The 23,925-nt window shown below is 46.0% G+C and overlaps 1 protein-coding gene across 2 annotated transcripts in view; it reads right to left on the bottom strand.

Moving 5' to 3' along the window:
• The window catches only part of adcy5 (adenylate cyclase 5), a 292,719-nt gene that overhangs the window by 20,000 nt on the left and 248,794 nt on the right, over window positions 1-23,925 (bottom strand). Inside the window, exons 13-16 of one of the 2 annotated variants that reach the window (XM_080199523.1) lie at window positions 19,421-19,537; window positions 16,030-16,194; window positions 13,015-13,190; window positions 4,384-4,407 (exon numbers count right to left, since the gene is read on the bottom strand). In XM_080199523.1, coding sequence (XP_080055649.1) covers window positions 4,384-4,407; window positions 13,015-13,190; window positions 16,030-16,194; window positions 19,421-19,537 — 482 coding nt within the window. Of the gene's footprint in view, window positions 1-4,383; window positions 4,411-13,014; window positions 13,191-16,029; window positions 16,195-19,420; window positions 19,538-23,925 lie in introns of both variants that reach the window. The other variant, XM_080199522.1, reaches the window with a different exon arrangement.

Below are 23,925 nucleotides of genomic sequence, written 5' to 3' on the forward strand. Positions count from 1 at the left end.
GGGGGGCTTATCAGTGCGTCAATTCCCCTCTCTCACACTGCTGTGCCCCAGAGAAAATGTTCTTTGATTGACAACTCTGGCTCTCAGATTTCTGTGGTCAATTTCACATTTTTTTTTATTTACACAAGGTTAAATGGTTTCAAGTGCTTGCAGTTTCTGATATGGGTACTTAAAATGGTCTGGATGATTGACACTTTTATCGCCCGAATAGTGAAATTACATTTTTCAACATCTTGGGACATAATGAATGAGTGAATTTTTTTATACATCGGGTTGATTTAGCTTAGTTGTCCGGATGGTTTGTGATGTGGAGCGACCCTAACAGCCTGGATTTAATTCCTGCACCAGCTGAGGTTATTCATGAAGGTCCCACTTCTCATTCTCGCCCCTCGCCTGAGGTGTGGCGATCCGCAGGTTAAAATCACCACTAGTCAGCTCTCCCCTCCCTCTCAAAGGGGAGAGCAATTAATGATCACCTGGGACTATGGTGACTTCAGTTTTACTTTTACATCCGACTGTCGCTATAGGATTCATTTGTTCTTTACATTGCACAGATCAATGGGCATGAAATATCTTGGCACGGGGGCATGAGAGGCCACGGGAGGTAGTGGAGGGGCAGAACTTAGACTAGAAGGCATCATGGGCCATGGGGGATTTGATGGAGGGGTATAGCTTGGTATGTGCGACGGCACGGTGGCACAGTGGTTAGCACTACTGCCTCACAGCTCCAGGGAGCTGGGCTTGATTCCCGGCTTGTGTCACTGTCTGTGCGGAATTTGCACATTCGCCCTGTGTCTGTGTGGGTTTCTTCCGGGTGCTCCAGTTTCCTTCCACAGTCCAAAGGTGTGCGGGTTAGGTTGAATGGCCATGCTAAATTGCCCCTTTGTGTCCCGGGATGCATAGGTTAGAGAGATTAGCAGGGCAAATATGTGGCGTTACTGGGATAGGGCCTGGGTGGGATTGGCATCGGTATTGACTTGATGGGCCAAATGGCCTCCTTCTGCAGTGTAGGATTTCTATGAATCTATGTGAGGCATGAGTGGGCAAGGGGTGGTGGGCTGAGAGCATGAGTAGCATGGATGGGGCAGGGGGAGTCTGTGGGGTTGAGGGTTTGGTCTTTTGCTCTTTATTATAACTGGGATAAAGCTCCACAGCATTGAGGCGTATCTCTCAAACAACCCACCTGTGCATCTGGCTGTGTCTGTGGCAGCCTCTAGTCGGCATCCAACCACTTCCCACCCCAGGAAAAGAAGATCCTGCCTTTGCAAGAACTTCCTCCAAGGCATTGGGGGGGGGGGGCGGGATCTGAGGCAGGAATTTTCCCTACTCCCGCTACTAGCCTCAGTGAGGAACATTCTGTCCAATATTTCCAAGGCTCCACTGAAACAGGTGACCCCAGCAAAAGCAGATCAGGTCATTCCAGTCTCCAGGTTCGCAGCACCTGGCCAATTCTATCTTGAGTGCGGCACAATGAACAGAACTGCCTGAATTTATATTCCGTTTCCCCAACGTAAAGTCGATGTAAACCTACCACCAACAATTCCAGCAAATAACTAATTCCGTCTGCTTTATAGATGCTGGCCTTTAATTTCCACTTGTATGTTTTTTTTTGCAGGGATTGCAAAATATTAATTTCATTTACCATTAGGCTCTACCAGGAAATTGGAGAAATAAATAACTATTGACTTGAAAGCGATGAGGTGAGGAAATAATCTCACTGAGCAAACTCCAGTTGTTAAGCGGTTCTCAGGTAACCCTTTCAGAGCTGGCTCGATAGGAACCTAGACCCAATCATAGAACCTAGAACATTACAGCGCAGTACAGGCCCTTCGGCCCTCGATGTTGCGCCGACCAGTGGAACCAATCTAATGACCCTCTAACCTAAACTATTCCAATGTTATCCATATGCCTATCCACTGACCATTTGAACGCCCTTAAAGTTGGCGAGTCCACAACTGCTGCAGGCAGGGCATTCCACGCCCTTACTACCCTCTGAGTAATGAACCTACCTCTGACATCCATCCTATAATTACCACCCCTTACCTTAAGGCTATGTCCCCTCGTGTTAGCCGTCACCATCCGAGGAAAAAGGCTCTCACTGACCACCCTATCTAACCCTCTGATCATCTTGTATGCCTCAATTAGGTCACCTCTTAACCTCCTTCTCTCTAACAAAAATAACCTCAAGTCCCTCAGCCTTTCCTCGTAAGACCTTCCCACCATACCAGGCAACATCAGCATTCCGTCTGAAGTTCAAACATGGGCTGGAATGAAATGATGGGTGGAGTTTACTGCCTCACCCTGAGGTGAGTTCAGAGGGCAGGGGGCAGTGTGATTGGACAGCGATGAGGAGACATTAGCCAGAGGGTGGTGAATCTGTGGAACTCCTTGCCGCAGAAGGCCAGGCCATTGAGTGTCTTTAAAACAGAGACAGGTAGATTCTTGGTTGGTGAGGGGGCAAAGCTTACAGGGAAAGGTAGGAGAATGGGGTGGAGAAATATATCAGCCATGATCGAATGGCGGAGCGATATCGATGGGCCGACTGGCCTAATTCTGCTCCTATATCTTATGGTCTTATGACATTACAGGGCGGAGATCCTGCCACCTGCTGGAGGGTGGGGGGGGGAGGGTTTGTGAGCCCAGACGCCAACTGAAGCCCTTAACCAATGGCAGGAGAGGGACTCACCATCCAGGAAATTCACAAACTGGTTTTGTTTGCTGCAGATCTTCACGTGAGGTGCAGGAGGCTCATCCTCAGATACTCTATGTCCGATTAAGGGACCCATGATCGTGAAAGGGTGATTCCCCACAGGAAGCTGTCAACCCACCTCTCCACGGACCGCCTGCTTCCCTCCTCACCCCTCTCCCTGGGGGATCCATCCCACTCTGCTTACCTAACTCCCAGAGGATCCATCATCGATCCCAGTGTAGAACCCAGTGCAATACTGGCAGTGGCCACTACTCTCCCAGTGGTGCTGCCAGTAGAGCAGAGCTGTCAGCCTCTGGCTGATCAGTAGCTCGGGGCTGCAACTGAACTCATGGAAACATGGAATCCCTACAGTGCAGATGGAGGCTATTCAGCCCACTGACTCTCCAACAGAGCATCTTAACCCAGGCCTAGCCCCATTACCTTATCCCCAGTACCAATTTAGCATGGCCAATCCACCTAATCAGCACATCTTTTGGGCTGTGGGAGGAAACCTGAGCACCCGGAGGAAACCCAAGCAGATACGGGGAGAATGTGCAAAAGACAGTGACTTAGGCCGGGAATCAAACTGGGTCCCTGGTGCTGTGAAGCAGCGATGCTAACCACTGTGCCACCGTGCTGCCCTACTGACTGTACTATATGAGGTCAATGTGGCAGAAAAATGATTTAGTGATCACCATCGTACTCCTTTCAGCCATTTTATGCCAATATGTCATCCATTAATGGCAAAGCCTATGCGCCCTCACCTTGGGGATCTTTGTGAAGAGGTAACTGTGTGTCTCTTTAACCAAGTCTAAACCAGCAAGTGTAAACCAGAATGTTTAATTTCATTTTCAGAAAGCAAAATGGAGCAAGGGGCAAATTAGATGAGATTAAGAGCGAGATGAAAAAGGCAGAAGGGAAAACTTAAATTTTTAAAACAGCCTTAAAATTTCCAACAATAATTAAAAATCTGAAGGACTGAGACTCCACACTTGTAAAAGTCAGCATTCATTTCCACAGAGCTTGTTAATTCTGTCTCAAGATAATCATAGAACCCTACAGTGCAGAAAGAGGCCCTTCGGCCCATCAAATCTGCACCGAACACAATCCCAACCAGGCCCTACCCCCATATCATACCCACTAATCCCTCTATGCTACGCATCCCTAGACACTAAGGGGCAATTTCTGAGCATGGCCAATCAACCTAACCCGCACTTCTTTGGACTGTGGAAGGAAACCGGAGCACCTGGAGGAAACCCATGCAGACACGAGGAGAATGTGCAAACTCCACACAGACAGTGACCTGAGCTGGGAATCGAACCCAGGACCCCGGAGCTGCGAAGCAGCAGTGCTAACCACTGTGCTACCATGCCAGCCATAATCTCTAGAAAGGACAAACCCGGAGTATTTCTGTCACATTCAGAGGGTATCTGTGACATAAGTGCAGCAATCATGTGTTTTCAGGCTGAACCTCTTAGCAAGATAATGGTCTGGTGAAGTACCGGGAAGTGCCGGTCACCTTGGACAGCTCGTTCCAGTTTCCAAACATTATTTGCGCACTTGCTGCCAAATCTGCTGCCTGATTTACAATTCAAAAATGCTGATGGCTTCACCGTTATTGCTCCTGTAAGGTCTACAACATTATTGAGGACTGAGCTGGCAAAGCTGTGGTTAGAATAAATGACTGCACTCACCAAGTCCATGTTCCATTGGAGGGGCTACTGGAGAAAAGAAAAGTTCAGTCAGGAATAATTTACAGATGTCATGAATTACTTCCACATAACCCAAAGTATTCTGCTGGGTGGGAATATCCCACTAGAGTGCAGTGGATTTATAAGGAATGGTTATACAATTATAATACACTTGGAATGAGACGCGCTTCCTATCTGATAAACAACTCTATTTTTTATTCTTCCATCAGACGTGGATGATGCTGGCCATCCCTAATTGCCTCTAGTCTGAACAGTTTGTGAGGCCATATCAAAGAGCAGTTAAGATTCAACCATATTGCTGTGGATCTGGAGTCCCGTGTAGGCCAGACCGGGTAATGACAGCAGATTTCTTTTCCTAAAGGACATTAACTAACCAGGGGGTTGGTTCTGACCATCGTGATGTTTTCATGACCACCATTAATGGGACCATCTTTTAATTCCAGGATTGTTAATTAATTACAATTAACATTGTTGAAACAAGAGACACGTTGCGAAAGCTTTTCACCTTGCACTCATCAGGACAAACACAAGAGTGCCAAATTTCAAAGGATCACAATTTCCACTACAGGAGAAAAGGGTGCTGATTGGTTGACAAGTTCAATCTGATTGGCTGATGTTTTGTCATGGAGAAAGCAACAGGGAAACAATAGGCTCCCCAAAGTCCTGGGTAATTCACAAAAGGTGCAAGCAATGAAAATATTACTTTGGTTGCAGAGAACATGTCTCTGCATATGAATAATGTCACTTCTAGACAGCAGTCGCTGAACAATCCTGAGTGTGCTAACAGCTACACTAACAATCAGTTTGAGATAATCTATTGAATTGGTAAAGTGGCTCATTCATACTTGCTGGAAATGCCTATCCAGGTACTTCAGCACAAAATACAAGGCTAACATTCCCAGTATCAGTACTGAGAGAGCATTGCACAAGTGTCACCTTTTGGATAATATTACTTTGCGAAAGATGAAGGGAGTTCTCTCCTGTACAAAAACAGAAAATGTTGAAAAAACTCAGCAGGTCTGGCAGCATCTGTGAAGGCAGGATAGGACCAACGTTTCGAGGCTGGATGCCCCTTCATCAGTTCTCTCCAGTGTTGCGGCCAATATTTATTCCTCAATCAACATCATTAGAAGGAACACCAAGAAGTTTCGCAGCAACAGGTTAAAGTCCAACAGCTTTGTTTAGTAGCACGAGCTTTCGGAGCACTGCTCCTTCAGCATTACCTGATGAAGGAGCGGTATTCTGAAAGCTTGTGCTGCCAAATAAACCTGTTGGACTTTAACCTGGTGTTAAGACTTCTTACTGTGCCCGCCCCTGTCCAACACCGGCATCTCCACATCATTAGAAGGAACATTAATTTATCTGCCCTTTATCTTATCCCTATTTGTGGGACTTTGTTAGTTTGCAAATTGGCTGCCATGTTTTCCACATTACGATAGTAAATTCACTTTAAAAATAGTTTGTCGACTTTGCAATCTCCTGAAGTCACGATGGAATTTTTTTTTTTACAGTCATCTGAACAAAGACAAAGGGTGGGATTTTCCAGCTGCGCTTGCCCCAAGACCAGAGAATCCCATCTGAGGTCAACAGACCTTGGCATGGTCCGTGTCCCACTCGCCACAATTCCCATGACGGGTAGAATGGAAAACCTCCCCCCAAAATCGCCTCAAGTAATTCCTTGTGGAGGCCCTTGTTCATTCTACCCAAAATCCTCCAACGATTTTGCTCACTGGCCTGTCCTGCTGGGGAGTTCCAGAACATTCCGGTGCTTGTTTCCTTGTTAAAGTTGTCACTGGGGCGGAACTTCCCGCCGTGACAGTGGGGGGAGGTTTCAGTACAAGAGCACCTGTTTACCAGCCATCATTCACCAGCAAATTTGACAGAACAAAAGACAGGAAGGGGGCAGACGCCAATAACTGTACACCGACCTCCCTTGATTGCCATCTATGAATTACAGGGCCAATTTACATCAACACAATCCACATTTACATCTCACTGCGTAGACCCATTAATCAGCCGTAGTGCGCACACTCCCTCCTACTGCATCAGGGTTTTGCTTGCACCAAATAACTTTGTGATATCCCGCAAGAAAGGCAATGATAATCGGATGTAAAATCTATCGGAAGGTGCGTGTGTTCATATTCAAACGTCAATGGGAATTTCAGTGAAATGTGTAAAATAAATATTTGAGTTGGACAAATGCGCGGTTCAGGATAGTATTGGCTGAGTGGTCAGTTCCTGGTTATTTAAGTAAAACAGAACCACAATCTTCCTGCTCCTTTTGATCTTAATCGGAACCAAACATTGAAAAACTTATAATGTATTAGAAATGTTGAATTTAAGGCTAATTGTTTGACTTGGGTAGTGTCCAAGCTTCTCCCTGTGAGCCAGCAATGCTGGGAGATGCCAGAACATATTACTTCTGACAGGTCACAGGGTTGGACTTTAACCCCTTCACTATTCAGACGTGGTAATGTAACCTTGCAACGGAGAAGAAACATGATGTGGAGATGCCGGCATAGGACTGGAGTGGACATAGTAAGAAGTCTTACAACACCAGGTTGAAGTCCAACAGGTTTACTTGGTATCACGAGCTTTCGGAGCACTGGCCCTTCATCAGGTTTGTCATTTAGAAAGGAAGGTAGAAGACCCCATTGGCAGAGACCCCTGTGGAAAGCCGCTGCCCTCGACGGCTCATCTGATGAAGGAGCAGTGCTCCGAGAGCTTGTGATACCAAATAAATCTATTGGACTTTAACCTGGTGTGTGAGACTACTTAGTGTAGAAGAAACATATGAGATAGGAGCAGGAGGAAGCCATTTGGCACTCAGAGCCTGCTCCACCATTCATCGTGATCATCTAACTCAAAAGCCTAATCCTGCTTTATCCCCATAACTTTTAATCCCATTCGCCCCCACACCTGATGAAAGTCAAAAAAGTTTAGGAGCCTGTGTTGGTGTGGAAAGGGATTTACATGTCCAGCCACACACATCACTAAAAACTAGTGCAGAACGTGTGAAAAATAATCAAAGTGGCTAATAACTAAGAAGAAAAGGGAGACTTGTGTTTACATAGTCACTTAGTAGTACAGAACTTGAATGTTGCTGAAAAAAGACACATGTTGTCGAAGCATTTCGTCTTGTACTCATCAGGACAGGACAGTTTGCAAGAATACCAATGTTGAATATGATTCTGCGATTGGACAGCATTTGCTCAACAATATGCAGGGTGGGATTTTCGCCCCAAGTCTGGAAAATTCTGGCTGAGATCAATAGACCCAGATCCATGTCCCACCCGCTATGATTCCCGTGGCGGGTGGGACAGGAGAATTCTGCCCCAAGTGTGCTAAGAATTGTGCTGATAACTATTTTAAGATTATCTGTCGGGCTCGCAGCGTGGCTCATTTATATGTGCTGGACCTACATGAATTAATACACAGAGCCCAAGTTTTTTGGAGACAGATAGAACACATACACACATTGCACCTGTTTCAACTAGATAAAAACGGCTGGTTCATTCCTCAGGGAAATGCCTTTACCAACCTCCTTGGTTTGAGTTTAAATAAAGCTTGGGAGTTAACTGTCAGTCATCAGATAACTAGTGCATTTTCCATAGCAATGCCTGTACCAATCAGAGTCAACTTGCCAACTAATCAGCATTCTCTTCTTACAAAGTATAAATTAAAGTTTATTTATTAGTCAATTGTAGGCTTACATTAACATCGCAATGAAGTTACTGTGAAATTCCCCTAGTCACCACTGTCCGGTGCCTGTTCGGGTCAACGCACCTAACCAGCACATTTTTCAGACCATGGGAGTAAACCGGAGCACCCAGAGAAAACCCACGCAAACACGGGGGGAACACGCAAAGACTCCACACAGACAGTGACCCAAGCTGGGAATTGAACCCGAGTCCCTGGCGCTGTGAAGCAGCAGTGCTAACCACTGTGCCACCGTACCGCCCCACAAATTGTTGTTCCCCTTCACATACTTGCGAATTGTCCTGATGAGTGGAAGACGAAAAGCTTCAACAATGTCATTTTTCAGCAACACTTGCTTTAAATAGCGTTTTTCACGGCCACTGGATATCACAAAGCATTTTGCAGCCAATGAAAGTACTTTTTGAAGTGTTGTCATTGTTGTAATGTAGAAACCATGGCAGCCAATGTGTGCACAGCAAGCTCCCAGCAACAACAGTGTGATACTGAACAGGTGATTTCTTTTGACTGAGGGCTAAATATTTGTCAGGATGCTGAGAATAACTCCCTTACCCTTCTTTGAATTAGTGCATAGGATCTTTTTACATCCACCCCAGCAGGCAGGTAGAGCCTTGGTTTCTCTCACCCGAAAGATGTCACCTCTGACAGTACAGCACTGCACTCAGCCCTGCACTGGAGTGTCAGCTTTGATTGTTGTGCTCAAGCCCTGGGCTTGCGTGGGGGTGAACTTAAACATCGATTTTTGCCTCCGGTGCGGGGGTTGGGGGAGGTGGTGTTTAGAAGGTGACAAAGTGATCGTTGTGTTGTACGTAGCCCTGGGCAGACCACCGGGGGCTGCCTCTGAGTCAGCTGGCTGCATAGTTCAAATCGAAGCTGACACTGCTAGTGTGCGACGGTGGGAGTGCTACACTGTCAGAGGTGTCAATTTTCCAATGCAATCTTAATCTGAATCCCGCCTGCTCTCTCAGAGTCAAGATGGGGCTGGAGTTTATTTATTGATTTATTTATTAGTGTCACAAGTAGGTTTGCATTAACACTGCAATGAAGTTACTGCAAAAATCCCCTAGTCGCCACACTCCGGCGCCTGTTCGGGTACACTGAGGGAGAATTTAGCAAGGCCAATGCACTTAACCAACATGTCTTTCAGACTGTGGGAGGAAACTGGGGCACTCGGGGAAAACCCACACAGAATGTGCAAACTCCGTACAGATAGTGACCCAAGCCAGGAATTGAACCCAGGCCCCTGGCACTGTGAAGCAGCAATGCTAACCACTGTGCCACCATTCATGGTGACTTCTTGCGAGCTGTGCCCAGCATACCCTCTAATTCTATCTTTTATTCTGGTTCTATGCTTTTAAAACCTTACCCTAACTCATTTAATCCGTATCTTTCTCTACACCCTAGCTATGACTGTCATACGACATTCTGCATCCACTCCTTTCCATCTCTATGAATGGTACGCTTTGTTTGTATAGCGTGCAAGAAACAAAACTTTTCACTGTATACTAATACAAATGACAATAATAATTCAAATCAGATCAGATGGAAGTAAAGATTCCTGTGATCTTTTGAGAGCAAGAGCTGGGGGTTTGTGTTTGCTCTGATATCTTGGCAAAATATTCATCCCTCTACCAACATCACTGGATTTGGTGAGCTGGTTATTTTTTCTTTGCTGTCTGTGGGAGCTTGCTATGCCCAAATTGGAAGTACATAGAACATAACAGCGCAGAACAGGCCCTTTGGCCCACGATGTTGCGCCAACCAGTTAAAAAACAATGACCCTCTAACCTAAACCAAACCCTTTCCATCCATAAACCTATCCACGGATCTCTTAAACGCCCCCAAACTAGGTGCATTTACAACTGCAGCAGGCAAGGCATTCCAATCCCTCACCACCCTCTGGGTAAAGAACCTACCCCTGACATCCGTCCTATAGCTACCACCCCTTAATTTAAAGCTATGCCCCCTCGTGCTAGCTTTCTCCAACCGAGGAAAAAGGCTATCACTATCCACCCTATCTAAACCTTTAATCACCTTATATGTTTCAATAAGGTCCCCTCTTAGCCACCTTCTTTCTAACGAAAACAACCTCAAATCCCTCAGTCTCTCCTCTTAGGACCTCCCCTCCATACCAGGCAACATCCTGGTAAACCTCCTCTGCACCCTCTCCAAAGCCTCCACATCCTTCCTATAATGTGGGGACCAGAACTGCACACAATACTCCAAGTGCGGCCGCACCAGAGTCTTGTACAGTTGCAACATGACGCTGCGGCTCCTAAATTCAATCCCCCTACCAATAAACGCCAAGACACCGTATGCCTTCCTAACAACCCTATCTACTTGATTCCCAACTTTCAGGGATCTATGTACACATACACCTAGATCCCTCTGTTCATCCTGCATTGCAACAGTAACTGCGCTTCATATAAAAATACGGCATTTGCTCCAAAGGTTGCTTGGTGAATAGAAAAGGCACTATTTAAATATCCATAAAGTTCCTACCGGCCTTCTTATTACAGATTGATCTCTGGAGGGGACATTGCTGATGGATGTAGCGTTTTAAAAGTACGTCAACTACCTATGTTCCTTCAAGTGTATCGCTCACACTGGTCATGAGCTGTTTATCAGGCAGTGTTGGTTGAGGGAGGACACTTGGCCGGGACACTGGAGAGGCAGAGAGAGCCTGGGTTTTAATAAGTGTACGGAGGCGATGGTTCTGCCCACTTAGCGAGACAGCTGTAAAGAAGCTAGCAAATGCTGGCCATACACAGTGGGTTTATTGGTATGTGTCAACAGAAAGTATTGACACTTGGCACATTAAACTGTCTTCACTCATTCTAGATGCTGACACATCTGTATTTTCAGTGTTTGTTGCTTGTGTGTCACATTTGCAATTTTCTCTTTGAACGTTCTGTGAGTTAAAAATGAAACCAATGGTCTTGTAATTACTCCCTGTTCCTCCAGCTCCCTTCATATTTGCCAATGCTCCGACTCAATCCCTATCCATTCGTTTGTCACATTTTTACACTATTTTATATAACCTACGGTCGCAGTTTGGGGGCTTGGGGAAGGGGGGCTGCTCAGAAGTTAATGTAGGAAACAGATGGTAAGCAGCCTGGATGGGCACAGATCCAACAACGCTCAATACCATCCAGGGCAAAGCAGTCTGCTTAACGGCACCCCATCCACAAACGTTCACTCCCTCCACCACCTATGCACAGTGGCAGCAGTGTGTGCCATCTACAAGATGCACTACAGCAACTCATCAAGGCTCCTTTGACCACATTGTCCAAACCCACGATCACTACTGTCTAGGACAAAGACAGCAGATGCCTGGAAACATCACTACTGGAGGTTCCTCTCAAAGTCGCTCACCATCCTAACTTGGAAGCGTACCTTCGTTGTCGCTGGCTCAAAATAACCCCACAAGACATAGAAGCAAAAGTAGGCCATTCAGCCCATTACATTTGCTTTGCCATTCAATGAGACCTGATGTGATAATCCTCATCTCCACTTTCCCACTTTACCCCCATAACCCTTCATTCTCTTACTGATTATATAATAGTCATGGTCACCATTACTGAGACTAACTTTAAATTGCAGGTTCATTGGTTTAGATTCTGCCATGTTGGGAATTGAACTCATGTCCCCAAGCATGAGCCTGAGCCTCTGGATTGCTAGTCCAGAGAAAGTACCACTAAGGCACCATCTCCCCCAAGTGAATGAGTGGGATTTTTTGCAACTGCCGCGGGGTATTTGGCAATGACAGAGGCAGCCTGCCATTGGCCAATGGTGGATCAGAAGATCGTGCCGTGGGCAATGGGGGTTTCCCATTGCGGTGGCACAGTGATTAGCACGGCTGCCTCACAGCACCAGGGTCCGGGTTCGACTCCCTGCTTGGATTACTGTTTATGTGGAGTTTGCATGTTCTCCCCATGTCTGTATGGATTTCCTCTGGGTGCTCCGGTTTCCATCCACTGTCCGAAAGATGCGCTGGTTAGGTGCACTGGTCATGCTAAATTCTCCCTCAGTGTACCTGAACAGGCGCCGAAGTGTGGCAACTAGAGGATTTTCACAGTAACTTCATTGCAGTGTTAATGTAAGTCTTACTTGTAATTAATAAACAAACTTGAACTTTAACTTTAACCATTCTATGCACCCCCTGCTGCTGAGAAACTCTGAATGGCAGTTCGCCATCAGCAAGATTGCAAGTTCCCACTGGCAGAAATAGTCCGAACTTCTAGCCAATGTCTTCTGTGCCCTCTCCAATGTTTAGATAGCCTCCTTAAAGACTTAAGGATACAGATTAGCCATAATCTGATCGAGTGGTGTTACTAAAGTTTGAAAGTTTATTTATTAGTGTCGCAAGTAAGACAGTGCAATGAAGTTACTGTGAAAATCCCCTAGTTGCCACAACTCCGGCGCCTGTTCCGGTACACTGAGGGAGAATTTGGCATGTCCAATTCATCTAACCAGCATGTCTTTCGGACTGTGGGAGGAAACCGGAGCACCTGGAGGAAACTCATGCAGACACGGGGAGAACATGCAGACTCCACGCAGACAGTGACCTAAGCTGGGAATCGAACCCAGGTCCCTGGTGCTATGAGGCAGCAGTGCTAACCACTGTGCCACCGTGCCACCCCAGGGCTTGAGGGGCTGAATGGTCTCTCTTTCCTGTGTTAGTAGTGATGTGCCCAAAAATTGGACATCTCACTGAAGCCTAACCAGTGATCTATAAAACTTTACGATAATCTCCGTGCTTGTATACTCTATGACTGAATGTACAAAGTCAAGCATCCCATAAGCTTCATCTTAGACATCTTCATCAACTTGTCTTGAATTTACAGGAGTACGGAATTCCAGAACAAAGGACCGGGCTCGGAAATGGCTACTTACAGACTGTTGGCGGTGACTAGTAAGTCCGCATTGTCAAATAGGGTAACCCCAGGAACCTCCATCATTATGACGTAAACCAACTCAATGAGTAACATGAGGACGAGTTTTCCAATACTGCTGATCTGGAGGAACACCGCACAGGCCAGGAGACTCAGTAACACACAATAGGTGAAGTACTGTCCAAAAGAAAGGCAAACGGAGGGATTTGTCAGATTAGCCCTTATACAAAAGACAGTAATTCTCACTTATCTTTAACATGTCAGAACTGTACCATTACCACCCAGGGCCTCCACCCTGCACCAGCAATATTAGTAATAATGAAGATATTATTTTGATTGATGTCAGATGCCGACACTATGGTTAAGAAAGCCCACCAATGCCTCTACTTTCTCAGAAGATGAAGGAAATTTAACATCTCCGCTATGACTCTCACCAACTTCTACAGATGCACCATAGAAAGCATTCTTTTTGGTTGTATCACAGTTTGGTATGGGCTCCTGCTCTGCCTAAGACCACAAGAAACTACAAAGGGTCATGAATGAAGCCCAGTCCATCACGCAAACCAGCCTCCCATTCACTGACTCTGTCCCGCTGCCTTGGAAAAGCAGCCAGCATAATCAAGGACCCCACACACCCTGGACATTCTCTCTTCCATCTTCTTCCGTCGGGAAAAAGATACAAAATCTGACGCCATGTACCTAACCGACTCAAGAACAGCTTCTTCCCTACTGCCATCAGATTTTTGAATGGACCTACCTCGCATTAAGTTGATCTCTCTCTACAGCCAGCTATAACTGTAACAATACATTCTTCATTCTCTCCTTTCCTTCCCTATGAACAGTATGCTTTGCTATATAGCATGCAAGAAACAATACTTTTCACTGTTTGCTGATATATGTAACAATAATAAATCAAATCAAATCATAACAGAATGAGTTCTACAAGGGTCATTAATATAAACACATTCAAGAGAGGACATCGATCTCAACTCGATTTCTCTAAACCCGACTTTCCACTGCCCTGTGATCAGTTAATTATAAGATCATAAGAGACAGGAGCAAGAGTAGGCCATTCGGCCCATTGAGCCTGCTTCCTCATTCAATAATATCATGATCTGATTGTAGTCCACCAAGCTTTGGTTTCCTTACCTAAGGGGAGATATATTTGCCACAGGGGGGAATGCGGTGAAGGTTTGCCAGGATGATCCCTGGGATGGGGGATTGTTCCCTGAGGAAAGATTGAGGAGACTGAGCCTGGGAAGAATGAGCAGTGATCTCGTAAAGAGTATTTTCAGGGAGTGATGGGGTAGATGCAGGATGAATGTTTCTGTAACGACTTTAATCAGACAATTGAGGTGAGCCTGTTCGAATACAAACTCCCTGATTATGGGTCAATCAGGGAGACTCTTACTTTGTACTTACCAGGAGTGTCAGTTCCTCTGGCACTCCTAGTGTAGACTGCTAATTGAAGGTACAGTGTACGCTGTTGTCAGGCCTGTAAATAAAGGAATTTCAGTGAAGGGACTTCTGCGTCTGAGGACTAATTAATCAGGGAACCGGGTTCGATTCTGGAACAAGCTGCCAGAGGTAGTAGTAGAGGCGGATACAATTTTGTCTTTTAAAAAGCGTTTAGACAGTTCCATGGGTAAGGTGGGTGTAGAGGGATATGGGCCAAATGCGGGCAATTGGGAATAGCTTAGGGGTTTAAAAAAAAGGGTGGCATGAACAGGTTGGGCCAAATGGCCTGTTTCCATACTGTAAACCTCTATGACTCTGGTCACTGTCTGTGTGGAGTTTGCATGCTCTCTCCTTGTCTGCGTGGGATTCTTCTGTGTGCTCCGGTTTCCTCCCACAGTCTGAAAGATGTTCTGGTTAGGTGCATTGACCCGAACAGGCGACTAGGAGATTTTCACAGTAACTTCATTGCACTGTTAATGTAAGCCTTACTTGTGACGAATGAATAAAATTTACTTTATTACAGTTTCCTCTGGCTGGGGGACTGAGGGGTAGGTGGGGATACTGGGGAGGTTAGGGGAGCTCTAGAACCAGGGGAACAGGGTCTCAGAATAAGGGCAGGATGTAGGGTTGGAGAGAAGGAGGGAGAGCTGGAAACTCAGCCTCTAAACCCCGTCAGCCAGTTCAACTCATAAAATCTTTAAGGAAAATAAGCGGGGGGAGTTTAGAAATTTCAGCACCATCTGTGTGAAGATAAGAAGCAAGAAGTGTTCTTTTGCTAACCGCAGCTGAGATGTTTGGAACTGAGTGGGAGCTAAAATTTCTGACGGCCATTTTGGACTGAAATAAGGAGGAATTTCTTCACTCAGAGGATGGTGAAGCTTTTTACCTTACAAATTAATCTGTAATGCAGTGCGTACAAAGGTTGTGAAAGCAGATACAAAATAGTAAATTCAAAAGAAATAGAAAAATCAGAAAAGAGTCACAGAGGTTTACAGCATGGAAACAGGCCCTTTGGCCCAACTTGTCCATGCTGCCCTTTTTCTTAACCACTAAGCTAGTCCCAATTTCCTGCGTTTGGCCCATATCTCTCCATATCCATTTTACCCATGTAACTGCCTAAAAGCTTTTGAAAAGACAAAATTACATCTGCCTCTACTACTACCTCTGGCAGCTTGTTCCAGATTCTCACTACCTTCTTTGTGAAAAAATTGCCCCTCTGGACACTTTCGTATCTCTTCCCTCTCACCTTAAACCTATGCCCTCTAGTTTTAGACCCCCTCACCTTTGGGAAAAGATGTTGACTACCTAGCTGATCTCATTATTTTATAGACCTCTGTAACGTCACCCCTAAGTCTCCTACGCTCCAGGGAGAAAGGTCCCAGCCTATCCAGCCTCTCCTTATAACTCAAACCATCAAGTCCCGGTAGCATCCTACTAAATCTTTTCGAGTTGGATTGTCTGGATAAGCTTTGCAAAGAGCCAACACTGGCTCGGTGGGTTGAATGGCCTCCTTTTGTGCAGAATCAGTCTGCGAACTTTGAATCAGGCAATAAGGTACCTCAGGGAAGTTACAGTTGGGTCGCTCTCCCTTGCAGAATCCTGTCTCTAGGTCCAGACTGTAATTGGCGATGGAGTTGGCGATGTGACAGGCATTGACGAGTTCTGGGGTTGTGTTGTACTCCTCAGCCAAACAGCCGGGCAAATCCTGGGTGCTGCACACAAACTGGAGTGAAGAAACAAAGCAAAGCATCATAAGGTCACAGCATGAATCCATCTGAGCGGTGTCTGCACTTTGCTCCACAGTTGTCTCCTCTCTTGCCTGCTCTATCTACCCTCTGTTGGAGCTGTCCGGACACCAGAAGGCCTTATTCTACCTAACTCTGTCTTCCAACCATTAGTTGAAAACATCTGGTATTAGTTTCTTCCTCAGCTTTGTAAGATAATTCCTGGTCCTTATCCGGGTGGCACAGTGGCTCAGTAGTTAGCATTGCTGTCTTACAGGGCCAGGGACCCGGGTTCGATTCCCGGCTTGGGTCACTGTTTGTGTGGTGTTTGCATGTTCTCCCTGTGTCTGTGTGGGTTTCCTCTGGGTGCTCCGGTTTCCTCCCACAGTCCAAAGATGTGCGGGCTAGGTTGATTGGCCAGGCTAAATTGCCCTTTAGTGTCAGAGGTATTAGTGGGGTAAAACCTCACTACGGAGGGGCTACGGAGATAGTGGCTGGATGGGATTGTGGTCGGCGCAGACTCGATGGGCCAAATGGCTTCCTTCTGCACTGTAGGAATTCTATGGTGCTATCTAGTGTTCACACCTACACAGTAAGAGTCCATGAACAGGGATCAGAAGCGTGAGTGCTGGTATCTGAAGCCAGACATAACACCTGAGTTGTTAGCTTCCAAATTTGTAATTCATTCTTGGGATGTGAGCATTTGCTGGCGAGGCTTGCTGCTGCTACACCTCATCTGATTGGAGAAGATAATCAGGCAAGATCTCTGGGTGGCACAGTGGTTAGCACTGCTGCCTCACAGCGCCAGGGACCTGGGTTCGATTCCCGGCTTGGGTCACTGTTTGTGCGGGGTTTGCATGTTCTCCCTGTGTCTGTGTGGGTTTCCTCCGGGTGCTCCGGTTTCCTCCCACAGTCCAAAGATGTGCGGGTTAGGTGAACTGGCCATGCTAAATTGCCCCTTAGTATTAGGGGTCTACCTAGGGTAAGTGCGTGAGTTTGTGGGGATAGGGCCTGGGTGGGATTGTGGTCGGTGCAGGCTCAATGGGCCGAGTGGCCTCCTTCTGCACTGTAGGATTCTACGCACATTCTCCCTGTGTCTGCATTGGTTTCTTCCGCGTGCTCCAGTTTCTTCCCACAGTGCTGGTTAGGCGGGTTCGCCGTGGTAAATTGATCATTGGTGTGCAAAGATGTGTAGGATAGGGGGATTAGTGGGGTAAATGAGTGGGGTATGGGGATAGAGCGGTGGGTGGACCTTGGTAAGATGATCTGTTGGAGAGTCAGTGCAGACCTGATGGGCTGAATGGCCTCCTTCTGCACTGTTGGGATTCTATGAAGATGCAGTTAATCACTTGGTTGTAAAGGCTAAACTCACCCCCTCATGGGTGAGTTAATATGCGTTTGTATATAGATATTAGATTAAAGGCAAATGAACCACAGGGGGGAGGTGAGGAGAAGTTCATTTGCACAGAGTTGTGATCAGGAACTCACTACCTGAAGGAGGTTCAATAATAACTTTCCAAAGGAAATTAGACAGGTATTTAAAATGAAAAGTACACAGGGCTGTGTTGATGGAGCAGGAGCGAGTTGGAGTAACTGGCTGGCTCCTTTACAAAGCCATCACAGGCATGACGGCTCATTCTATGCAATGCATTTTCCTGTATCAATAAAGGACAAAGAAAATTACAGCACAGGAACAGGCCCTTTGGCCCTCCAAGCCTGCACCGACCATGGTGCCCGACTGAACTAAAACCCCCTGGGGACCATATCCCTCCAGTCCCATCCTATTCACCCCTTGAAAATCACTTTATCTGCTTCCACTACCTCCCCCATCAGCCAGTTCCAGCACCCAACACCGTCTGTGTTAAAAACTTGCCTCGTACATCACCTTTAAACCTTGCCCCTCGCACCTTAAACCTACGTCCCCTGGTAATTGGCTCTTCCACCCTGGGAAGAACACAGGATCCTAGCTGGGAGGAATTACAAAGCCTGACACGGGAATTCCAGTAACATCTGGAGGAGTGCCGTCGATTACATGGGATATTGGAAGAGGTCATTGACCCAGACAGCACCAGGGAGCTGGAATAAGATCAGTCAGGATGAAATCAGTAACACGAAGAGGGAATGTGGGGGTGTCTGAGAGGAATTAATGATCCCCGGCAGTAAGAGGAGTCTGAATTAATATTGGATGAAATACAGTCCTTCAGAAGCCCCGAGGAGCTGAGTATTGTATTCTCCTCATTGTGTGCTAATCCTATTCCCAATTATTTCTCAATGTCTGCAATCCGAGGTCCTTAGCGCACTCACTCTTCCAAAAGTGAAGTTAAGCGACAGTACATGAAAGACTTAGATTTATATAGCACCTCTTATTGCCTCAGACTAAAACTAATGAAGTAGTTTTGAAGTGTAGTAGCTGTTATTATGCAATATTCTTTGAGCTATTCTTGGCCTAACACACTCTGTACTCTGTGTTATCCTGCATCGAACACACTCCATACTGTGTTATCCTGTATCTATCACACTCCATACTTTGTGTTATTCTGTGTCTAACTCACTCCGTACTGTGTTATTCCTGTATCTAACGTACTCTGTACTCTGTGTTATCCTGTGTCTAACTCACACGGTATTCTGTGTTACCCTCTGTCTAACTCACACTGTACTCTGTGTTATCCTGTGTCTAACACACTCCATGCTGTTATCCTGTATCTAACAGACACCGTACTCTGTGTTATTCTTTGTCTAACACACTCCATTCTGTGTTATCCTGTATCTATCACACTCCATACTTTGTGTTATTCTGTATCTAACTCACTCCGTACTGTGTTATCCTGTATCTAACAGACTCTGTACTCCATGTTATCCTTTGTCTAACACACTCCATACTATGTTATCCTGTGTCTAACACATTCTGTACTGTGTTTTCCTATGTCTAACACACTCTGTACTCTGTGCTATCCTGTGTCTAACATGCTCCACACTGTGTTATTGTGTCTAACACATTCCGTACACTGTGTTATCCCATGTCTAACACATTCTGTACTCTGTGTTATCCTGTGCCTAACCATACTGTGTCATCGTGTGTGTAATGCACTCTGTATCCTGGGTTATCCTGGGTTGAACACACTGGATTATCCGGGATCTGACGATGGGGCACCCCATTCCCATTATTTATAATGGGCGTAGCCTGCTGTAAAACAATGCTCTGATCTCATAACAGACTCCACCTACCATATTGACAAAGGCAGACAGGAACACCAGTGAGATGGTGAACACCCCGACAATCGTGCTGTTTAACTTCGACTGGACGATCTTCTTTGACAATTGCTGCAGTGGGCGGGGGAAGAGCTGGAGGGGAGCAAGAGAAGGACGGAGATTTTAATTGTGTAAAGTGGAGGTTTCAAAACTAAGCCGTCCGTGTTTGACACGGTTACAGAATCAACGATCCCAAATTCAGTGCACTTCATCAGCTGCGATTGCCAAGCTCTCACTCTGACCCACGTTAACGTGTTCCCCGCTGAATTTCACTCCGATACCCTCTGCGGAATGTTCTCCCACCTCCTGACTCGCACGGTGTGTTCTCTGGGGAATTTCACTCCGACACACTCACTGTGTAAATGGGTTTGAGATTCAGATCAGGCCCAGTCTAACTGGATGGTACGGAACGGGCTTGAGGGGTTGAATGGCTTCCTCCTGTTTCCAGTGCCCCTATCTCCCTCCGTAAGCCAGTTTAGCCATTTCTGTTTGCCCCTACCTTTACACACATGCCTGCAACAACGCAGTGAACGAATCGGGAGAACTTTACACAGACCTGAGCGTGAAGTAATCGGTGATCTAGCTGTGCACTATGACATTCACAACTCTTTACACTAGGATGGATAATGGGTACCTGATTAGAAATTGTCTGTAATGGGTCAGAACTAATGTAATTCACTGCCAGTGAGAACATAAGAACATAAGAAATAGGAACAGGAGTAGGCCATCTAGCCCTTCGAGCCTGCCCCGCCATTCAATAAGATCATGGCTGATCTGAAGTGGATCAGTTCCACTTTCCCGCTTTCTCCCCATAACCCTTCATTCCCTTGTCTTGAGAAGAGACTGTCTATAAAAAGAAAACAAATTTACAGCCTTTAAGCCGCAATGTAAGGCTAAATAAGTTGACTGGAGAAGGAAGGAGGTGTGGAAGGATTTTCAGTAAAAGCAGTCAGGAATTTTTTAAAACTGGCTGAACTCAGACAGTAAAGCTCACTCCCCCAGGCTGGAACTTTCTATCCGTTGATCTTCTGGTCCTGCCAATGGTGCACCCCCACCGCGGGTTTCATGGTGGTGAGGGGTGCGTTCAACAGGAATCCCCATTGACAATGGCAGGACTAAGAGATCCCACCACCGGCCAATGCTGGGCTGCCTCAGTTGTTGCGGAACAGGCAGCGAGTTGTACCGAAAATCCCACCCATTGTATCTGTCAGGGAAAAGGATTACCTTTAACACAATAAAAAAAATCAGTGAGATACCCAAAAACAAAACCAAAACAAAATGTCTACTCTTAGATGTGATTCAGTGACTGGGCAGCACTTGTTGAACAATCCTAAGTGTGCTAACAGCTGCATTAACTTAATTTAAGATAATCAGTCAAGCTCATCACCAGCTTGTGACGTATTAGAAACAACATACATTCCATGCAGGGACCCACAGAAAGTCAAAGTTCAAATCTTGCACCTTTCTTGAATTATCCATGAACTTATAGTTCCCCATTACCTTCTCCATGGCAACGCCTCAACCAATCACGAGTTGACTTGCCAACCAATCAGCATGCTTTTTTTCCTGGAGAATAAATTGCTGTGATCATTTGAAATTTGGTATTCTTGTGTTTGTCCTGAAGAGTGCAAGATGAAAACTTTGGCAACACGTCTCTCAGCAATATTCAAGTTCTATAGTACCCAGTAACTTTACAACAGTTCCTTGCATTTATAACACAATAAAATAATGGGGTAGACAGTGGCATTGTGGTATTGTCAATTTGATTCCTCAAAGCGCTTTAGATACAAAATCCAGAGTGTCAGTAGACCTGTCGATATATACACAGGTGTGACTCCCTCAGTCATCGAACTTTTCTTCCCAATCAAATAAACAAAATCAAATTAACTTAGGGGCAACTCAAAAAGCACAGTTCCCCAAAAGGAGGGGAACCACCCAAAACAAAAGACAAAGCAAAAAGGAAACTTAAAACATCAAACTAAAGGGGTCAATAATACACGCCTTGTCCCTGCGGTATCCAATGGGCACAGAAGGCATCAACAGTGCCCTCGGACACCGCATGCTCCCTTTCCAGGGACACCCGGCCGCTAATATAGCCATGGTAGAGGGGCGGACAGTCAAGTTGGATGACCCCCTCGATCGCCCGCTGTCAGGACTGTAGAGGGCATGCCTTGCCAGGCCCAGAAGCAGATTCATGAGGAGGTCCTCCCCATTCCCCGCCTCCATCCGCACCAGGCGCCTGTAGATTAGAAGCGTGGGGTGGTACCGCAATCAGGGAGCTCATACTCCAAGAGGCCAATCTCATGGGGCCTCGGTAAGGTCATTACACTCCTGTCCTTATCTTCTGAATAGTCCCTGGACATCTACTGGAGAGTGGCCTCTGATAATCATCTTGTCCAAAGTATAGTTTGTCAGCCAACTAAGTACCGTCCAATTTCCCTCTACCCTCCACACTGGGATCATGAGCATTTCTTTGGAATGGCTGCACTGAACAATTTATAATCTATCTTACAAACTGAATTGGAGACTTTCTCAACCTCAATTCTTAATCCTAGGAGGTCTTTTACATTTGCCTGAGAAAGCTGAGCGTGTCTTGTTCTTAATGTCTCACTCAAAATTGGCACCTCTGACAGTGCAGCGCTCCCTCGGCGCAAGCAGTAGAACGTCAGCCAGCGTGAGACTTGAGGCCTCAATATTCTGGCTCAGGCAGGCGTGTTAAACACAGAAGCTACAGTTCAGTTTGGAGTTCACAGAATCCCTACAGTCCCAAATCATTTTCTTTGAACATTTTCATTTATTAATAACGCAGATAATTGGAGATGTGGATGGAACACTTGAAGGCAGGAGGGTCACGCAGTGAACTTCTGGCAACAGTCTAACAAGAGTTGGCAACTCTTGTTGTCATTGTTCTTATTGTGCTAAGTGAGCCTCAGCAAATCTTCCAAGTTTGCTCACTCGGCATAAAAAGTTCTCAATGACCCACTGAGCACAGGGAACCTTCATTTTTCCGCTGTTGTTTTAATCTGGATTCATGCTGCCAGAGGGGAGGGTGGGAGCAGGTCCAATAGTAACTTTCAAAAGGGAATTGGATAAACAAAGGGTGAGAACATTGCAGAGCTATGGAGAGAGGGAAGGCAGGGTGTAGCTAAGTGGATGGCTCTTCCAAGGGAAGGGTTGGGTAGTGGGGAGACAATGACCTATTGGTATTACCGCTAGACTATTAACCCAGAAACTCAGCTAATGTTCTGGCAACCTGGGTTCGAATCCTGCCATGGCAGATGGCAGAATTTGAACTCAATAGAATCTATCTGGAATTAAGGATGTACTGATGACCATGAAGCCATTGCTGATCATTGGAAAAACCCATCTGGTTCACTAATGTTCTTTAGGGAAGGAAATCTACTGTCCTCACCTGGTCTGGCCATGTGACTCCAGAGCCACAGCAATGTGGTTGAGTCTGAACTGCGCTCCAAGGGCAACTAGGGATGGGCAATAAATGCTGGCCAGCCAGCGACGCCCATGTCCCACAAATAAATAAAAACAAATGAGGAACTTCACTACTTCAACACACCGGAATATCTTCTCACATTCTCCCCTCTGTAAACTGGAGGTCCGCCAAGACTCTGCTCACCGACCTACTTTATTTCCTGATTAAACAACGTCTCAGTTTTAAGATTCACATCCTTGTTTTCAAATCTCTTCATGGCTTCAGTCCTCCATTGTATCCTCTTGTCTTTCCAACAAATCTCCTGCTCATCTAATCCTAGCCTACCGACATCCCCAGTTTTAGTCGCTCACCCGACTAAAGCCTTCCTTAAGCCTCTCTCTGCCCCTCACCACCCTGCTTTCGCCCTTGCTTTGGTCAACCTTTGGGTCACGCACCTTAATATCTCCTGAATGAATGTGGCTCGATATATACAGATGCACCACAGAAAATGTTCTTTCCAGCTATATCACAGCTCGGTATGGGCTCCTGCCCTGCCCGGGACTGCAAGAAACTACAAAAGGTCGTGAATGTAACCCAATCCATCACACGAACCAGCCTCCCATCCATTGACTCTGTCTACACTTCCCCTGTCTCGGCAAAGCAGCCAATGTAATTAAGGGCTCCACGCACCCTGGACATTCTCTCTTCCACCTTCTTCTGTCAGGAAAAAGATACAAAAGTCTGAGGTTACATACCAATCAACTCAAGAACAGCTTCGTCCCCCCTGCTGTCAGACTTTTGAATGGACCTATCTCGCATTAAGTTGGTCTTTCTTTACCTCCTAGCTATGACTGTAACACTACATTCTGCACTCTTTCCTTCTCTATGAACGGTATGCTTTGCCTGCTTAGCATGCAAGAAACAATATTTTTCACTGTATACTAATACATGTGACAATAATAAATCAAATCAAATCAAAATCAAAATATAACACTTCTCAGACGCGCCTTGGGAATTTCTATTATGAACAGTTGTTTTTTAATACCAGTCACCA

The sequence above is a fragment of the Carcharhinus amblyrhynchos genome, chromosome 11, assembly GCF_965287045.1.
Source record: "Carcharhinus amblyrhynchos chromosome 11, sCarAmb.v2.hapA, whole genome shotgun sequence".
Classification (NCBI taxonomy): domain Eukaryota; kingdom Metazoa; phylum Chordata; class Chondrichthyes; order Carcharhiniformes; family Carcharhinidae; genus Carcharhinus; species Carcharhinus amblyrhynchos.